General features: G+C 36.2%; 1 protein-coding gene across 2 annotated transcripts in view; it reads right to left on the reverse strand.

Annotated features, from left to right (window-relative positions):
- Nucleotides 1-12,387, reverse strand: part of pcdh1b (protocadherin 1b) — a 391,663-nt gene extending 379,276 nt beyond the window's left edge. The window contains exon 1 of one of the 2 annotated variants that reach the window (XM_028812656.2): nt 11,031-12,386. In XM_028812656.2, the coding sequence (XP_028668489.1) occupies nt 11,031-11,047 (17 nt within the window). In that variant the 5' untranslated portion in view covers nt 11,048-12,386. Of the gene's footprint in view, nt 1-11,030 lie in introns of both variants that reach the window. The other variant, XM_028812657.2, reaches the window with a different exon arrangement.
- Nucleotides 12,388-14,157: the final 1,770 nt, after the last annotated feature.

The following is a 14,157-nucleotide window of genomic DNA, read 5'->3' on the forward strand; positions in this document are numbered from 1 at the left end:
ACATGTCACATAATACCTCTAGGCCAGGGGGAGAATGTGCAAACTTCAGAGACAGTACCTGGTTCCAGATTCAGACCAATCTGCCAAGGTATTTTGCACTTTTGAAAGCTTAATACAGAATTTAAAACACCAATATATATTTGTAACTCTACAAAAAGTGAAAGAAAGCTGAATGAAGTGGATTAAATATCAAGCTTTAAAAAAAAAAAAAACCAACAACAACATGAGAAGGACATTTTCTTGGGGTCTAAAATCTCTGAAAGTAGTTGTTAGTCAAACTCGTCCTGTAAAAACATGTTTGTAGTGTCATATACATAGCTTTCATATTTATTCTATTCATTATTTTTTCCATCCAATGTACAGTACAATGTAAAAGATGGAGGATTCCCTAGCAATTAAAAATAAAATTTTAAAAACTTGTACTTTTTTCTTGTATATCAAGACTAATAAATATTACCATTTTGGTCAAAGCCAATGGTTTCAGGCTCCAGAGCAGCCTTAGTTTAACCCTCACTCACTTATCCAATCAGTAATATACATTCCCTCTAAAAAATCTCACTTGCCAGAGATTTACAATGCACCAATTTATATATACAACAATACAGATATTGTCTGCATTTAAAGTAAACATATTTTAACACCACATTCAGAAATCTGTACAGATGCAAAAAGGTAGTATCTCCAGTGTTCCTTGTCCCACAGTTAATGAAGTTGTTACTTTCAAGAATCTTCAAAATATAGATTACCTAATTTCTCTTATGCAAGTAAGCAAGGATTGATGTCTTAGACATTCTAGTCTGGAGTGTGGTTTACTTTGATGTTACCTCCATCTCCTAATTGCACATGCCTTGTCACATCTATAAAACAGCTGCCTATTAATGTTACATTAATTAGATAGCACAGCAAGTAATGATTATTGAGAAAATGGGAGCTCTACTTTCAGTACTATGTTTGCAATAACACCTCAAAATGACAGAAGCTTGACAATTCTCACAAGAACACTAGTTATTTTTCTTTTATAAACTGTCAAATACCCCACAAATACTTAACTCCATATAGTATATGGCATATACCTTTTTCACTTGACCTGTACAGAAGGAAAATGAATGAATAAGTCCTAAAGGAATTTCTCTCAACAAAGGAGTAAAGAGAGAATGGTACTATAAATCTGCAATTCCACAGGGGCATGTGCAATTTAAACTATTTTTGACTTGTGCATGAAGAATTTTTTTAAGACATGAGAAGTGTTAAATTCCAAGAGAGTTTCTTCATTGGCCAAGACCAGACAGTTGATTTTAATATTACTGCATTGTACTTTGTTAACTAGAATTACAAAAGCTTAAGTGCAAAGAGAATCTTAGCTTAAAAAGTATATTTTTATGTAAAAAGAGGAACATATAAGCAATATTGGACACCCAACTGCTAAAAAAAAAAAAAAAATAATCAAGATACTGGAACAGAACTATATTATAGGGCACTATATGACGCAGATAGCCACCTTTCACCTTACATTTTTTATTTCTTAATTATACCACGGGAAGATTTAACATGTCTCATTAAGAATAGTGCCCTAATAACATCTCTCTACCAAACCTTCTTTACACAATCATATTTCATTTCATGGTTACAGATAGCACAAGACATTTCCTGCCTTAACTTGAAGTCACACTCTGAAAGAACAACTCTTTCACGCATTGATTCAATTTAGTTAATGACCAACCATGTTTAAATTTTGCTTATTGTCATATATTCAGTAATATAATGAAATAAGTACTTGCACACACTCAAGTCTTAGGGAAATATGAAGAAAGCACCATCAAAAGTACAAGATAATTTATCTTCTGTTTTTACTTTCTGAATAACTATGTGAAGTTTAAATAGCAAATAGAGTTATTTTTATTCAGTCAATAATTAACTACGTTATGCGAAACTTAAGATGAGAACATATGAAAAAGTTTTATATTTAGCGCTTTTGCTTAAAACCTATAAAAAAGTTACTACATTTTTTTCATATGCAGTCTATTTCTGCTCACTTAATTCTATACCAAAATGGAACACACAGAGCAGTCTGCTTTAAAATTAAAACACTTTTAATTGTTCATCTCCAACTCGACATAATTTTATAAAAAAAGAGAAATTGTATTTAAAGATTTTTTTTATTAAAGCATTATCTCATACAAACATGCAGGAAATACTGAAAAATCTGTTTTTTTGATATTGCTGCCGTTTCCTTTTCAGTATGATGCACTGAATTGTTATTTCCAATTTTCAATCACTGCATCCTAACAGGATACTGAATAGGTTCCATTATCATTACCATTGAAGAGGTACATGTTAGCCCTGTGTTTATCAGGTTGTGGACCATGGACTTCAGCCTCACCCCATAATTCAAAGGCACTCAGTTATGCTAATTATTGCCTTGGTGTGAGGAACTAGCCAAAGATCCAGTCAGCCAACTGACCAATTTCTTGTAAGGTATATTTACTGTTCTAGATGTTAAATAAAAAAAAAAAAGGAAATTGTGTGTAGGTGCATTCCACCAAGAGGGCGCATATGGAAAACGGAATAACAATAGGTGTCTATGTACATTAAAGAATATTTACAAAATTAATGAAGATATAGTACTTCATATAGGACATATCATAGTAAGTATGCAATATTTCTTCATAAGCAACAGAGCTACATTAAGTATATCATTTAAAAAAATTTTAAACTAACAAAAATATTAAAAAACTAAATAAATGAAAACTTGCCTTAAATGCATGTGCAGTTTTGAAATTATAAAGTCTAAAAAAGAGCATTACAGTTAAAATCTACTGATATAGTGCACTGAAACTTACATCTCCAGTACATGTTTTTTTAATCTGCTATGGGCTGGGGTGCTGCTTAGGGATTTTTCCTGCCTTACAACAATTGCATTTTGGGATTGGCTTCAGCTGCCCCGCAATCCCGCTCTGGACAAGCAGGTTTGGAAGATGGATGGATGGATTTATAATGAAAGGGATGCAGGTAGTTTGTTTATTAGAGGCTTATAAATTACAGACCTTGGCTTTAAATTGATTCAGATTATAAGGAAAATTCCAAATTAGATGTACTGCCTGCAAATTAAAAATTCTGTTCACGATACCAAGCAAATTAAAATGATCTAACAAAGAAAAATGCAGCTTCTGCAAACAAGGATACTATTTGACAACATTTACAAAAGAAAGTGTATGAACATTTTCAATATATGATAATTGAATATAGAGTGTGTAACTTAATTTAACCTTTTAAAGAATCATTAGTAAACAACATACAGTAAAAAGACAAAACAGTATTTGTTTTACAAAAAAAAAAATCTTATATCAAACTTTAAAAGGGTTTAATTGTTGGTTTTAATCTACTTATAGAGGATGGGCGCACGGAAGGAAATGTGGAAATAAACGAATGCGCTCAGTGCTTTGAGAGAGATATTTTTAAATATTTTCTTGTGACCCCATTATCATATTTGTTGACCCTGCCTGGGGTCGCTGCCCTACCCACTTCATTAGGTCCTACATATTGTAATCAATGCCATATTATTACATATGCATCAGTATCACTGTTTAAGAAAGCAAATTAACTAATCTAATAATTAATAGATTGAGAAAGCATTTACTGTAAATGAGAAAAATCCTTAAATCAATTTTAAAAGAAAAAAGCTAAAATGTGTATTTGGACACTGTCAGGTGTGTTTATCAGTTTAGCTACAGAGGCACTCATATTGTCAAATTAAAAATAAAAAGACTGCTCTATAAAAGGCAAAAATGTAAATCATACTTGGCATTATCCCGCTAGATCCTAACTACAGTGTCTCGGGGGTCTGCTGGGGCCAATCCCAGCCAACACAGGGCGCAAGGCAGGAAACAATCCCCAGGCAGGGCACCAGCCCACTGCAGGGTGCGTGCATGCACACGCACACACACACACACACACACACACACACACTAGGGACAATTTAGAATTGCCGATGAACCTAACCTGCATGTCTTTGGACTGTGGGAGGAAACCAGAGTACCCGGAGGAAACCCACGCAGACACAGGGAGAACATACAAACTCCACGCAGGGAGGACCCGGGTCTCCCAACTGCGAGGCACACTTGGCATTATTATTTTTTAAATAATAATCCTGTAAAAAAAAAAGTTATATTATACTTAGCTGGGTTACCTTGTGCTGTCCCGGGTGGAATAAAATGCAGGTGTGGTCACTAAATACATTTGCCACAGGGAAAAATTTTGGCCCCACACCAAAACATCACTCACAAAACCCACCATAGGGAGCAAGTCTGAATATCTGTGTCAAGCACCACTAAGTCTCCTAGGGCCACTTCCCTAATAAGGGAATCTGTGCGAAATTTGTCAGAAATAGGTTCAACAGTGTTGCTTTGCATACAAGACAAACACATTCAGATTCATCTATCAGATACCAACTAAAGCAAGAAAATGGAGGTATTAAACAATACAAAGCTTGTTTTTCTTTGCACAATGATTGAAAGACATTGAAGTCAATTTCAGAAAAGCCACATTTTTGTTTGATCTTAATTCAATTAACTTAATCTACTAGTAATGATTCGTTTACTCGCTACTCATATCCTAAGGAATCAGCAAAGTTTACACCAAACACGTAAGGTGTAAGGTATGGTTAAATGGCGTTGACACATACATGAAAAATAGACAGAAGTGCAAACCATCTTGAAAACAGAAGGTACTCATTTTTACAGTAGGGAACAAGAGAATGGAAGATTTATCATAGCTGAAGCAGGTATAACACAAAGAGTGAAGTGAAAAGATTAAAATGTTATAAGTAAATGAAATAGGCAAAGTAAATAATCCCATCTTCACAGCATACTTATTATATATATTTTTTTTACTTTCACACATAGCAGGACATAATTGGACTTGCTCCTAAACCCTACCTAGCGATAACCACATTTCAACCAAACTTTCATTACTTTACAGATATTTGAAACTGGAATTTAAATCAAAATAATATTAAATCCTCCAATCCATTGAATCTAATTCAGGGCTGCACAGAAGACCAAAGGATTGAATATATGTACTGTGCACAAGGTAGAAACCAGCCCTGGACAGAGCCATAGTTCATCACATAGCTCCCTCACATAACGGCTGATTTGGATTTGCAAGTTAACTTAATATGCACATCTTCAGACATGTGGGAAGAAATCGAGGGCACCCTGAGTTTCCCCACAGAGGACAGAGGAATAATGTGCAAACTCCACATGGACAATGAATGGAAGTAGGATTTGAATCTACAATGCTGAATTTGTACGGAAGCAGTGCTAGCAACTGAACTAATGTGTCTTCTATTTAGGACAAAATAGAGAAAATTAAGGGCAAAGATTGGCAATAACATGAATATAATGTATCTGCTAAAATTAGAATAGTTTTCCAAAATAACAGTCTCGATTAGGTGCACTCTGCCCTTAACAAATCAGCACATAGTCTATTACAGTAGGGACAGGGGTAAAGCTTGAAGAAAAACTGTAATGGGATTTAAACCCCAAAGTGAACAATGGTTATCCTTTTTCAATAATGGGTTTCGATATCTCCATCCCTCTTCATCTTACACTCTTTCAGCTAAACATCTTATATTTAAAAACGTGCTCAAATCACTTTCATTGCTGGCAAGAGTGCACTTTAACCTCACATTAAACTGAACTGCTGTCTTGCAAGCAATGCATCTTGATCAATAGAAGCTGATGGGTATTTAATGACATCTTAAGTAGCAATCATCAAACATGTTTGCTGTTTCCATATGAAGTACCAGTGGTAGCTAGTAATACAATTTGCTGTACCAGGGCCATGGCCTTATTTCAGCAAGAAAGAGCAAATGAGTCTGTTAAACGCGTTTTATACCTCAAGTCAGTTTTAAAATGGTACATGTAAAATTATCCACAATAATGCTAACACATCACTTGCCATAAAATACATTATGAGGTGCTATGCAGATTCACAGATAAGACTTCTAACTCTTCAATGTAATGACTTTTGTGTATAATCAAACTCTGTGCAATTTTGCAGGGAAGTTTTTATACTTCTGCGCATGCAGTATACTATTTTGTTTTTCTAAGGGGTATTCTTCTTTCGGCTAAATGTATTACTACTAATCATTTTGTAGTATTTGTTATTGGGGCTGTGTATATAGGGTAGTGGTCTAACAATTGCAGCCAAGACTGCTATTAACCAAGAAATTACTTGTTACACCACACATTGTGACTTTCTATTGTGCAAACACAACACAGGGTACAGTTAATGATTACCTAAAAAAACAGGCTATTCACTTTCATAGGTTTGAACTAATCTAATAAGTTACCAGGGGCCAATAGTCCATGAAGCATGCATGGGATCAAAAACAAAAGTTTTCTGTACTGTTTAATATTGGTTTAAAGAGGAGAACATTTTAAACAAATATGTATAATTTAATAACATGCAGGTCATTTTGAATTGACTGGATAAAATACAACATCCCTAATATAAATCATTTAAGAGTTGATCTAGAAGCTTACCTTTAACAGATGTCTAGAACAATGAAAAATCTAAACTCTAACATAAAATACTTTTTCAAACATTACCTACACAAACATGTTTATTTTCGATAATGTATACAAACAATTTTTAGATTTGATTCAAGCAACTAATCTGGTTCTTGACAGGTGCTCTAACAAGAACACATTCCCATCACAATATGAAAATACAACGCCTGAATTTAAGGTTTGGAAGGGCAGCAGCAACTACTGCTAATCTGCCTCCATCAAACGACTGATGCCTGCTAACCAACTAATATGAACTGACAGAACAATTGATACCCTGGTGCAAATTTCTCAAGAACTAGATATGAGGATCAAATATGTTTTGCAATATATTCAGCTATTATACATTCATAAATACTGCAAATTGTTCAACATGCACATATTTCAGAAAATTAAATATTTTCAGACTTAAGCATCCTTAACAAAAAATAAAATAAGTGGCTACAATGATATTTTTAAATAATGATGGTTATCATTTTGCCACTCTTTGGGTAAATAAATAAATAAATATGCAAAAATCCCATGCAGAAACATAATTTAACTAAGATAATAAGCTTAATAGTATTTATGTGAATTCCCCCTTGGGGATTAATAAAGTTTCTATCTATCTATATATCTATCTATTTATGCAAAATAATTCAAAACAAGCACACTCTAGACAGGTTAAGCATTAACTAAGCTTTAACTATACAAAATGAAAATCATTTGAATATACACATTTTAAAGAAAAAAAAATATTTAAAGTGGGCTTAAACTGTCTAGGGTTTTAACTTGCCAAATACCAGCATTAAAGATGTCCCTTTTGTAAATTAAGACTCATCCCCATTCCTCATAGCTTGTGTGTGGCCTTGAATTTTATTTATTCTTATGTCAAACTTGTGTATGTGAAAAAGTCAACTTCTACAGTTCATGACTGCTTTAACACTTCTTCTGCACAGCATGGTCTCTGATCAGCAGTATGTCAGGTCACCCTTGTCTTCTCACATTTAATTAACTATACCTTGCAGTACTTGACAAGTAAAGCATTTTTAATCTTGAGATTTTTTTTCCCAGTTTGCAGAACAGTAGCCTACTAATAAAAACTGCTTAAGTGTCACACAAAGTCTTTTGAATGTTATTTATATATGTTAAAAGTGAATCTTACTTTATAATAATCGCTGGTCCCTGTATAGCGCTCACTCGATAAACATATCCATCATAGTTATATTCATCATCTAAGTGTAACTTGCCAAAAAACACAAATTGAGTTTCATTAGGATGCTGTGCGAAAGAAAGAAAGAAAGAAAGAAAGAAAGAATCGACCTACTTAAAAAACAGCAATCCATTATGTTTAAACCAGATTTGTTTCGTATCTTTTCTACAGCTATTTAAACCGTCCATGTGTGAACACCCTCAGAGTATTAATACTGTTGAAAAAGCGTGTTAGCCATTTATTATCAGAAGGAAAACTGTTTTCATTTCCTCCATACAAACGTGAATAACAAATAATTAGTCGTTTTCTTACGGATGAAATCAGAGTAGCTGTACCTGAACGCAATAGGTATTTTTCATCGAGCGTGCATTTATCTTAACATTGCAGCCTCCACACCAAAACATAAACCAAAGTATGATTTGATGTCTTTGACCAGTTGTTGCAAGCTTACACATTTTGAATGTCGAAAACAGGTCAGAGAGCTTCTTAAACAGTTTTATCATTCTGCTGTACTTGACAAATACAGACAATTGCTCCGTTTGAAATACTGCACATACAATAACTCAGTATTAAAAAAAAAAAAATCTATCCATCAGTTTCTTACTCTGTTGCCCATTGTACAGTCGCGGGGCAAACACTAATAAATGTTTTATCAATTTATGAAAGTATACAGTAGAAGCAAGAGCTCTGGTGTTGCAAATAGTCTGGGTTGATAATTTCACGAAGTTCAGGTGATCGGTAATAGACGTCTTTGTGACACAAGATTGTAAAAGGTTAAATTTCAAGCGGAACTGAAAGTCCACATTAAATGATAAAGGACTTTGGAAACAATGCAGAAACATGACCTTACTAGCTAAATGAGGAAAACCTTTAGTTTTCCCCAAGTCTGAATTTACACTTTGCTGCCAAATTGGTGATTAATAAGGTCAACATGATCTGTTAAAATGCACAATTCTGAAACACGTATATGTAATCAGCAACACAAAGCATGTACGATTTTTCTGTCGACGCTACGCTAGTTTGTTACAGGCAGTGATTTTGTGGCATAGAAGCAATTACTATCCTTTTCGTATACACAGATCTATACAAATAAGACAATACAAAAAAGAGTCTACCTACTGTACACAAAAACTACAATAATTTCGGAAAAGACCCGGCGGAATTAACCACGTTAATTGGAGCAAAACGCTCCTCTGATGGCAGAGGAAGACGTCTGATCTACGTCGTGTAATATGCTTATCGGGTCGCGAAACTCCGGCGCATTTAAGCCTATTAACACTGGACAACGTGTGTGGTTCGAACTCGGTGATTATTTGTGTTTCTTGGCACGTATTTCCAACCGAAATGATTCCCGGCGCAGTTTGCCCTTTTCCCCCATCGGACACACTAAGTTCACTTTCTTCTTCCTCTTCAATCCTCGCACCACACGCCTATTGAACAGCGCAGCTAATTACACTGTTGGTCGTTTTTTAAATTTCATAAACCTCCACCGTGCTGAATTGTTAACGTTGCCGTGTGGTGACTGGACGTTATACTGAGGGTGTGGCGCTCAGTACTGGACTACTCCCTACATTTTTCATCAGATAATGTTCAGATTTTCAGAATGTTAATTTATGTCATTCTATAATTGCACCAGTTGAACCCAATACACAAATCAAAAAACAATGCTACAGTTACAGTTTAAAAATCTACGAAATGAACCTAATCATCAAAAGGGCGATTTGTTCAAACAATATTCATTCATTCGTCGTTAAACCAGTTCAATCCAAATTGCACTAAAACACACACACACACTCACTCACTCACACTAGTGACAGACGGTCTTTGTAAAATGGAAGGGTTACGAAGCATATTTCACTGTGAACCGTAGAAACAGCATTAACATAACCGCATCATCCATCGGACTAGAAAGCCTCTGCTAAACACCTACGGGCACTTTCATAAAACATAAAAGCATTCCTCGTAAAATGTGCACAACTCGATGCTGCGGCTGCTTATTCTAGTAGCAATTCAGCACCGCCCCACTCAGCACCTCATTGTGAATTCAGACGGGGATCTTCGCAACAACAGGTTGTTGTATATAAGACAGAAATTTGTGTGGGATGCGATTTTATTTTAACCAACTCTCGGCTTGTCTTATTTCACGGTGAGTTCACTGTGTCGAAACAAAAACTTGATCGATACTTGATCGTTAATTACACGCATATATAGACTACAAAAAACAATCTGAATATTTCTTAAAATGTACAAACTACTGCTGTTACTGTTAAAGGACATATCACCTTAAATATATAATAAAATACACAGAAGTATATTGATACCACAGCCCTGCGCACAATGCAGCATGTAAAATGTACGTTTGTAGGCTGTCGCTCATCCCTTTTATGCGAATTTAAGCTTTTTCCACTTCCCTGCTCGGCATTAAGCTAGCAAAACGTCAATTCCATTTTACTGCAACGACACGAATCTAACAAGTAGTAGTAGTCCGGCAGTTTACATAGGGGACAGCAATTTCACTGATATATATTCTCAGAAACCAACAGGCAATAGATGTAACGTGCCAACTGTTAATTTTGCGTATTAATATTGCAACTATCACTATCAATTAGATAATGAAAAGGGTAGTGAAAGGGTCATAAATCAAGGAGCTGAATTTAAAGGATACCAATACACATCTTACTTTTAATTTAAAATTTTCTGTTTGTGTAAGCGTTCAATGAAGTGTTTCTCGCAATGGCTTATCGCCATCCAATCAATTTCAATGCTCGCCGGCATGAAGTCTGCGATATTAAATGTTTCACAAAACCTAAACAGGATTGTCCAAAACTCGAACATGAAACACGACCAATTCGCTGTGGTTTTATTGCTCCATTGGCCACTGATATATGCTTGAGAATTGGTGGATTATAAGGACTTAGACTTGCAAAACCTGACTTGCTGCATAAAACTGTCAAAAAGATACATTTTTGTATATTATGAGTGGGAATGGTACACAGTGATTTCCCTCGTTGGCTTCAGACAGAATCGGATTTTTGTCAATAATGTTAAATAATACATTACTAAAAAAAACTTTGTAAACATTATCAAAATGTAAAAATATCAAGATGATTGATCAACTAGAAATAACCCTATTTGAATATCGGTCTCGCCCCACTGCCAACTTAAGATGCTGGGCATTACTGCTTCAGCCAAACGTAGTACTTCACAGTGTTTAGCTGGATACTTTGAATCTATATGGTATACATTTTAGGCTGTTATTTCATCCCTACCTTGTTGTATTGCTCATCTAAGCCGGTTTGGTACGCTCTTTCCGGCTTAGGAGCGGCGTTCACTCTCTGCTCCCGAACGCAGGCACTGCAGTCCACAAAACTCCCACGTTAAACAAAACAAACCCCAAAAATCCAGAATTTATTCAAACACAATCCTTCACGAATACAAAATCCAGAAACCCCCTCTCAGTCAATGGTGTCTATTATTCCTTAAAAAAAATCCAGAAAGGCGGCTATAGCAAAGGTCCACTTGGTTCTCGTCCGCGACTTCTGCGAGCGCTCTGTGTTGGAAATAATTCTCACTGTGTTTCCAGCAAATGTTGATTGCAGCAACGCACACGTGATTATTCTTTCTCTCTCTCTCTCTCTCTCTCTAGCTAGCTCGCTCCTCTGTGGATCTCGCTCTCTCTCTCTCTCTCTCTCGCTCTCCGTTTCCCTTTTTCCTCTTCAGGAGGGACACAAACTGTCTGCAACTCCGAGCCAGTCTTTCTGCATTCCTTTGCTTTATGTTATAGTAGCGTTAAGGCACTATTGTAGCTGTCAGCCTAACGCACAGAGGTGTTTCTGTTGGTCCCGAATCGATCACCTCTATAAACATCCAGTTTCTACAGTTTATAATTGTGCCATTATTTTTTCACTTCACAAATATTTCTGTACTACGCCTAAGACGGGTATGTTGTGCGTGCGTGGAGCGTGAAACCATTTGCAAACATCGCCCCCATCTCTGGTTTTCTGTCGAGCTCGCTCGCTCACTCCCGGTGGTTTGTTAGTGGGAAACACTTAAGAGGAGGGGCTAAGATAGCCCTCAACAACCCGATCAAACCCATTTTATTTTATTTCGAATCACCTGCGCTCCCTTAAAGGAGACAGGTGCAGTGTTGCGTACCCTTACGTTTAAACTACACTCGTTGTCGTGAATTTATTTTTTCCCATAAACTCGAAAACAGAGTGCTGTGCTGAACTAATCTTGATTAGAACTCGGAAAAACAGTCAGCCATCGTGCAGGTGCCATGAATAAAATGTATAAAAACAACCGTTTTTCTCCTTCGTTAAGTCCGTTTTACTGGGGCATTTTACACATCTTTCCCCTCCCGTTTTATTCATGCACCAGTTTGATCCTGATTCTCAGCACATTCCCATTCGCCTCCAGTGAGCAGCGACGCAGAGCTGCTTCCGATGGTTTCCTAGAAACAGCCTGTCGGCGGGTTTGTGTGAGACGCTTTAAAATGCAGCTCAAGAAGTGATGCTTTAAACGGAGAAGGGGGCCGTTACTATTCGTGTCTTATTCAGTGCTTTTCTTAAATTCCTCCAGAAGCAGAATGCAAATTGCAATTTACTCGCCACTACAATCCAAATCAGCAGGGAAGGACCAGCTTTCAGTAAATAAAATAAACAGACGACTTGCCACTCAAGTCTCAGCATTGTTAATCAATGTTTTGGGATGGATCGATGTATATTGCTCGCACAGCTGGGGTCTCACAAAGCTGCAACTAACAATGGGTGGGAGGAGAGAGTGGTAACAGGTCTTTTCCGATTTCCTGACAGCTCCTATTTCCATTTTAAAAGGCACCTCGCTTGCCTATAGTCAGGGTTTAGTCCGCAATATTCGAGAAAAGACTCGTGTTTCCGAACAAGTTTAGCAGGGCGTTAGTAAACAATTAAGGCACACGGTAATGCTTTAAAGTAAGCCAGTCTTAACGTTTGTTTGACATTTAAGAGATGTGAAAATACTCCCAATAGTTCAAATTCATTCATTTTATAGTCTATGGATGTACATGCATTTGATGCAGTCCTATCGTGATTAGACCGCAATTCTCGGTACAGGTTTCGCCTAACCCACCACAAATGTACTAAATACATCGCCTTAATCCAATTTAAGGATCGCCGAAGTCGCAGTCAATCCCGGCTGCACTGGGGGTGAGGCAGGAGCTACCTCTAGGTGGAGTGACTGTCAGTCTAAACAAGGCATGTTTTAATGACATGGAGTAACGTAATTTATTTTAGTGCTAGATGCGTTTTGCCTTCCCCAAAGCTTTTGGAGTCGTCAACTCATTAAAGATTTTGTTTTACTTGCTGCCTCAGCTTATGTGTCAATAATGTTTGTTGGTAATGCCTTGCAAGTGATACAGCAACCAAATAAAGAATACAAGTAAAAGAAATCGAAAAGCTTAAAAGCCCATCCATGAACACGGCTAATATGCCACAGTGTACTTTTAGCGTTTTTTTGTTTTTTTTTGCGCAAAGATCACGTTTGGCTGAGCTTTTTTTTAAAAAGTGAAAATCATTTAACATTAGCATGTTGAGATATTATATACATTATTTCTATCCAATGCATGTCATCAATTTGCATTATCTGCTTTCAGTTTCTGAATTGGTAAATCTTAAAGAATACAGACGTTTGTAGTGCAGCCGACTCAGGGAATGAGAGCTACTGTATGATCGACGGTGTGTAACCCCTTGAACAGCAAGTTAAATCTTCATAACACCCTACTGAAAATCTGCAAACGTAAGTAGACGGTTCGTAATGTATGAAGTTTCGGTATTGTTTATAGAAAGTAAACTACATGGCCAAATGGTTTTGACTAGTCGAACCCGACGATATTTAAAAATAAATATTTGTGCATAGTATCAGCTATAAAATATTTTATCTGGAATAGCTAACATTGACAGTAATGATTTACACAACCTAAAATGTTAGCAAAACATATAACAGGAGATGACTCGCAGCCGAAGAGTACAGTACCTATACCTTCTCACTTCGTTTTCAGAAAAAAAATAAGTTGTTTGTACATGTAAAACAAAACACATAAAAGTAAACATGTTATCTTTTTCATTTATACTTTTGCTATTGTATTCTTGTCAACAGCATAACCTCAAAAACGTGTTTATCTCCTTTCATCTTGAATCAAACCTTAAAACGCATACTGTTTATACTTTTATCATCTTAGCAGTATGTAAACGTGCACACATGGGTCAGCCATTCTAGTTTATAGATGGTTGTCTTAAATTGCATTTGAATTAATTCTTCGCAAACATAACATTAGTTGACAACACTGAGTGCGCTGCTCAGAAAAATCCAGAGCCTTCCCATAATTAGCTGAAAGCTGGGTGTGCCGCAGCCACAGCA

This window comes from Erpetoichthys calabaricus, chromosome 11 (genome assembly GCF_900747795.2).
Source record: "Erpetoichthys calabaricus chromosome 11, fErpCal1.3, whole genome shotgun sequence".
In the NCBI taxonomy this organism is placed as follows: Eukaryota; Metazoa; Chordata; class Cladistia; order Polypteriformes; family Polypteridae; genus Erpetoichthys; species Erpetoichthys calabaricus.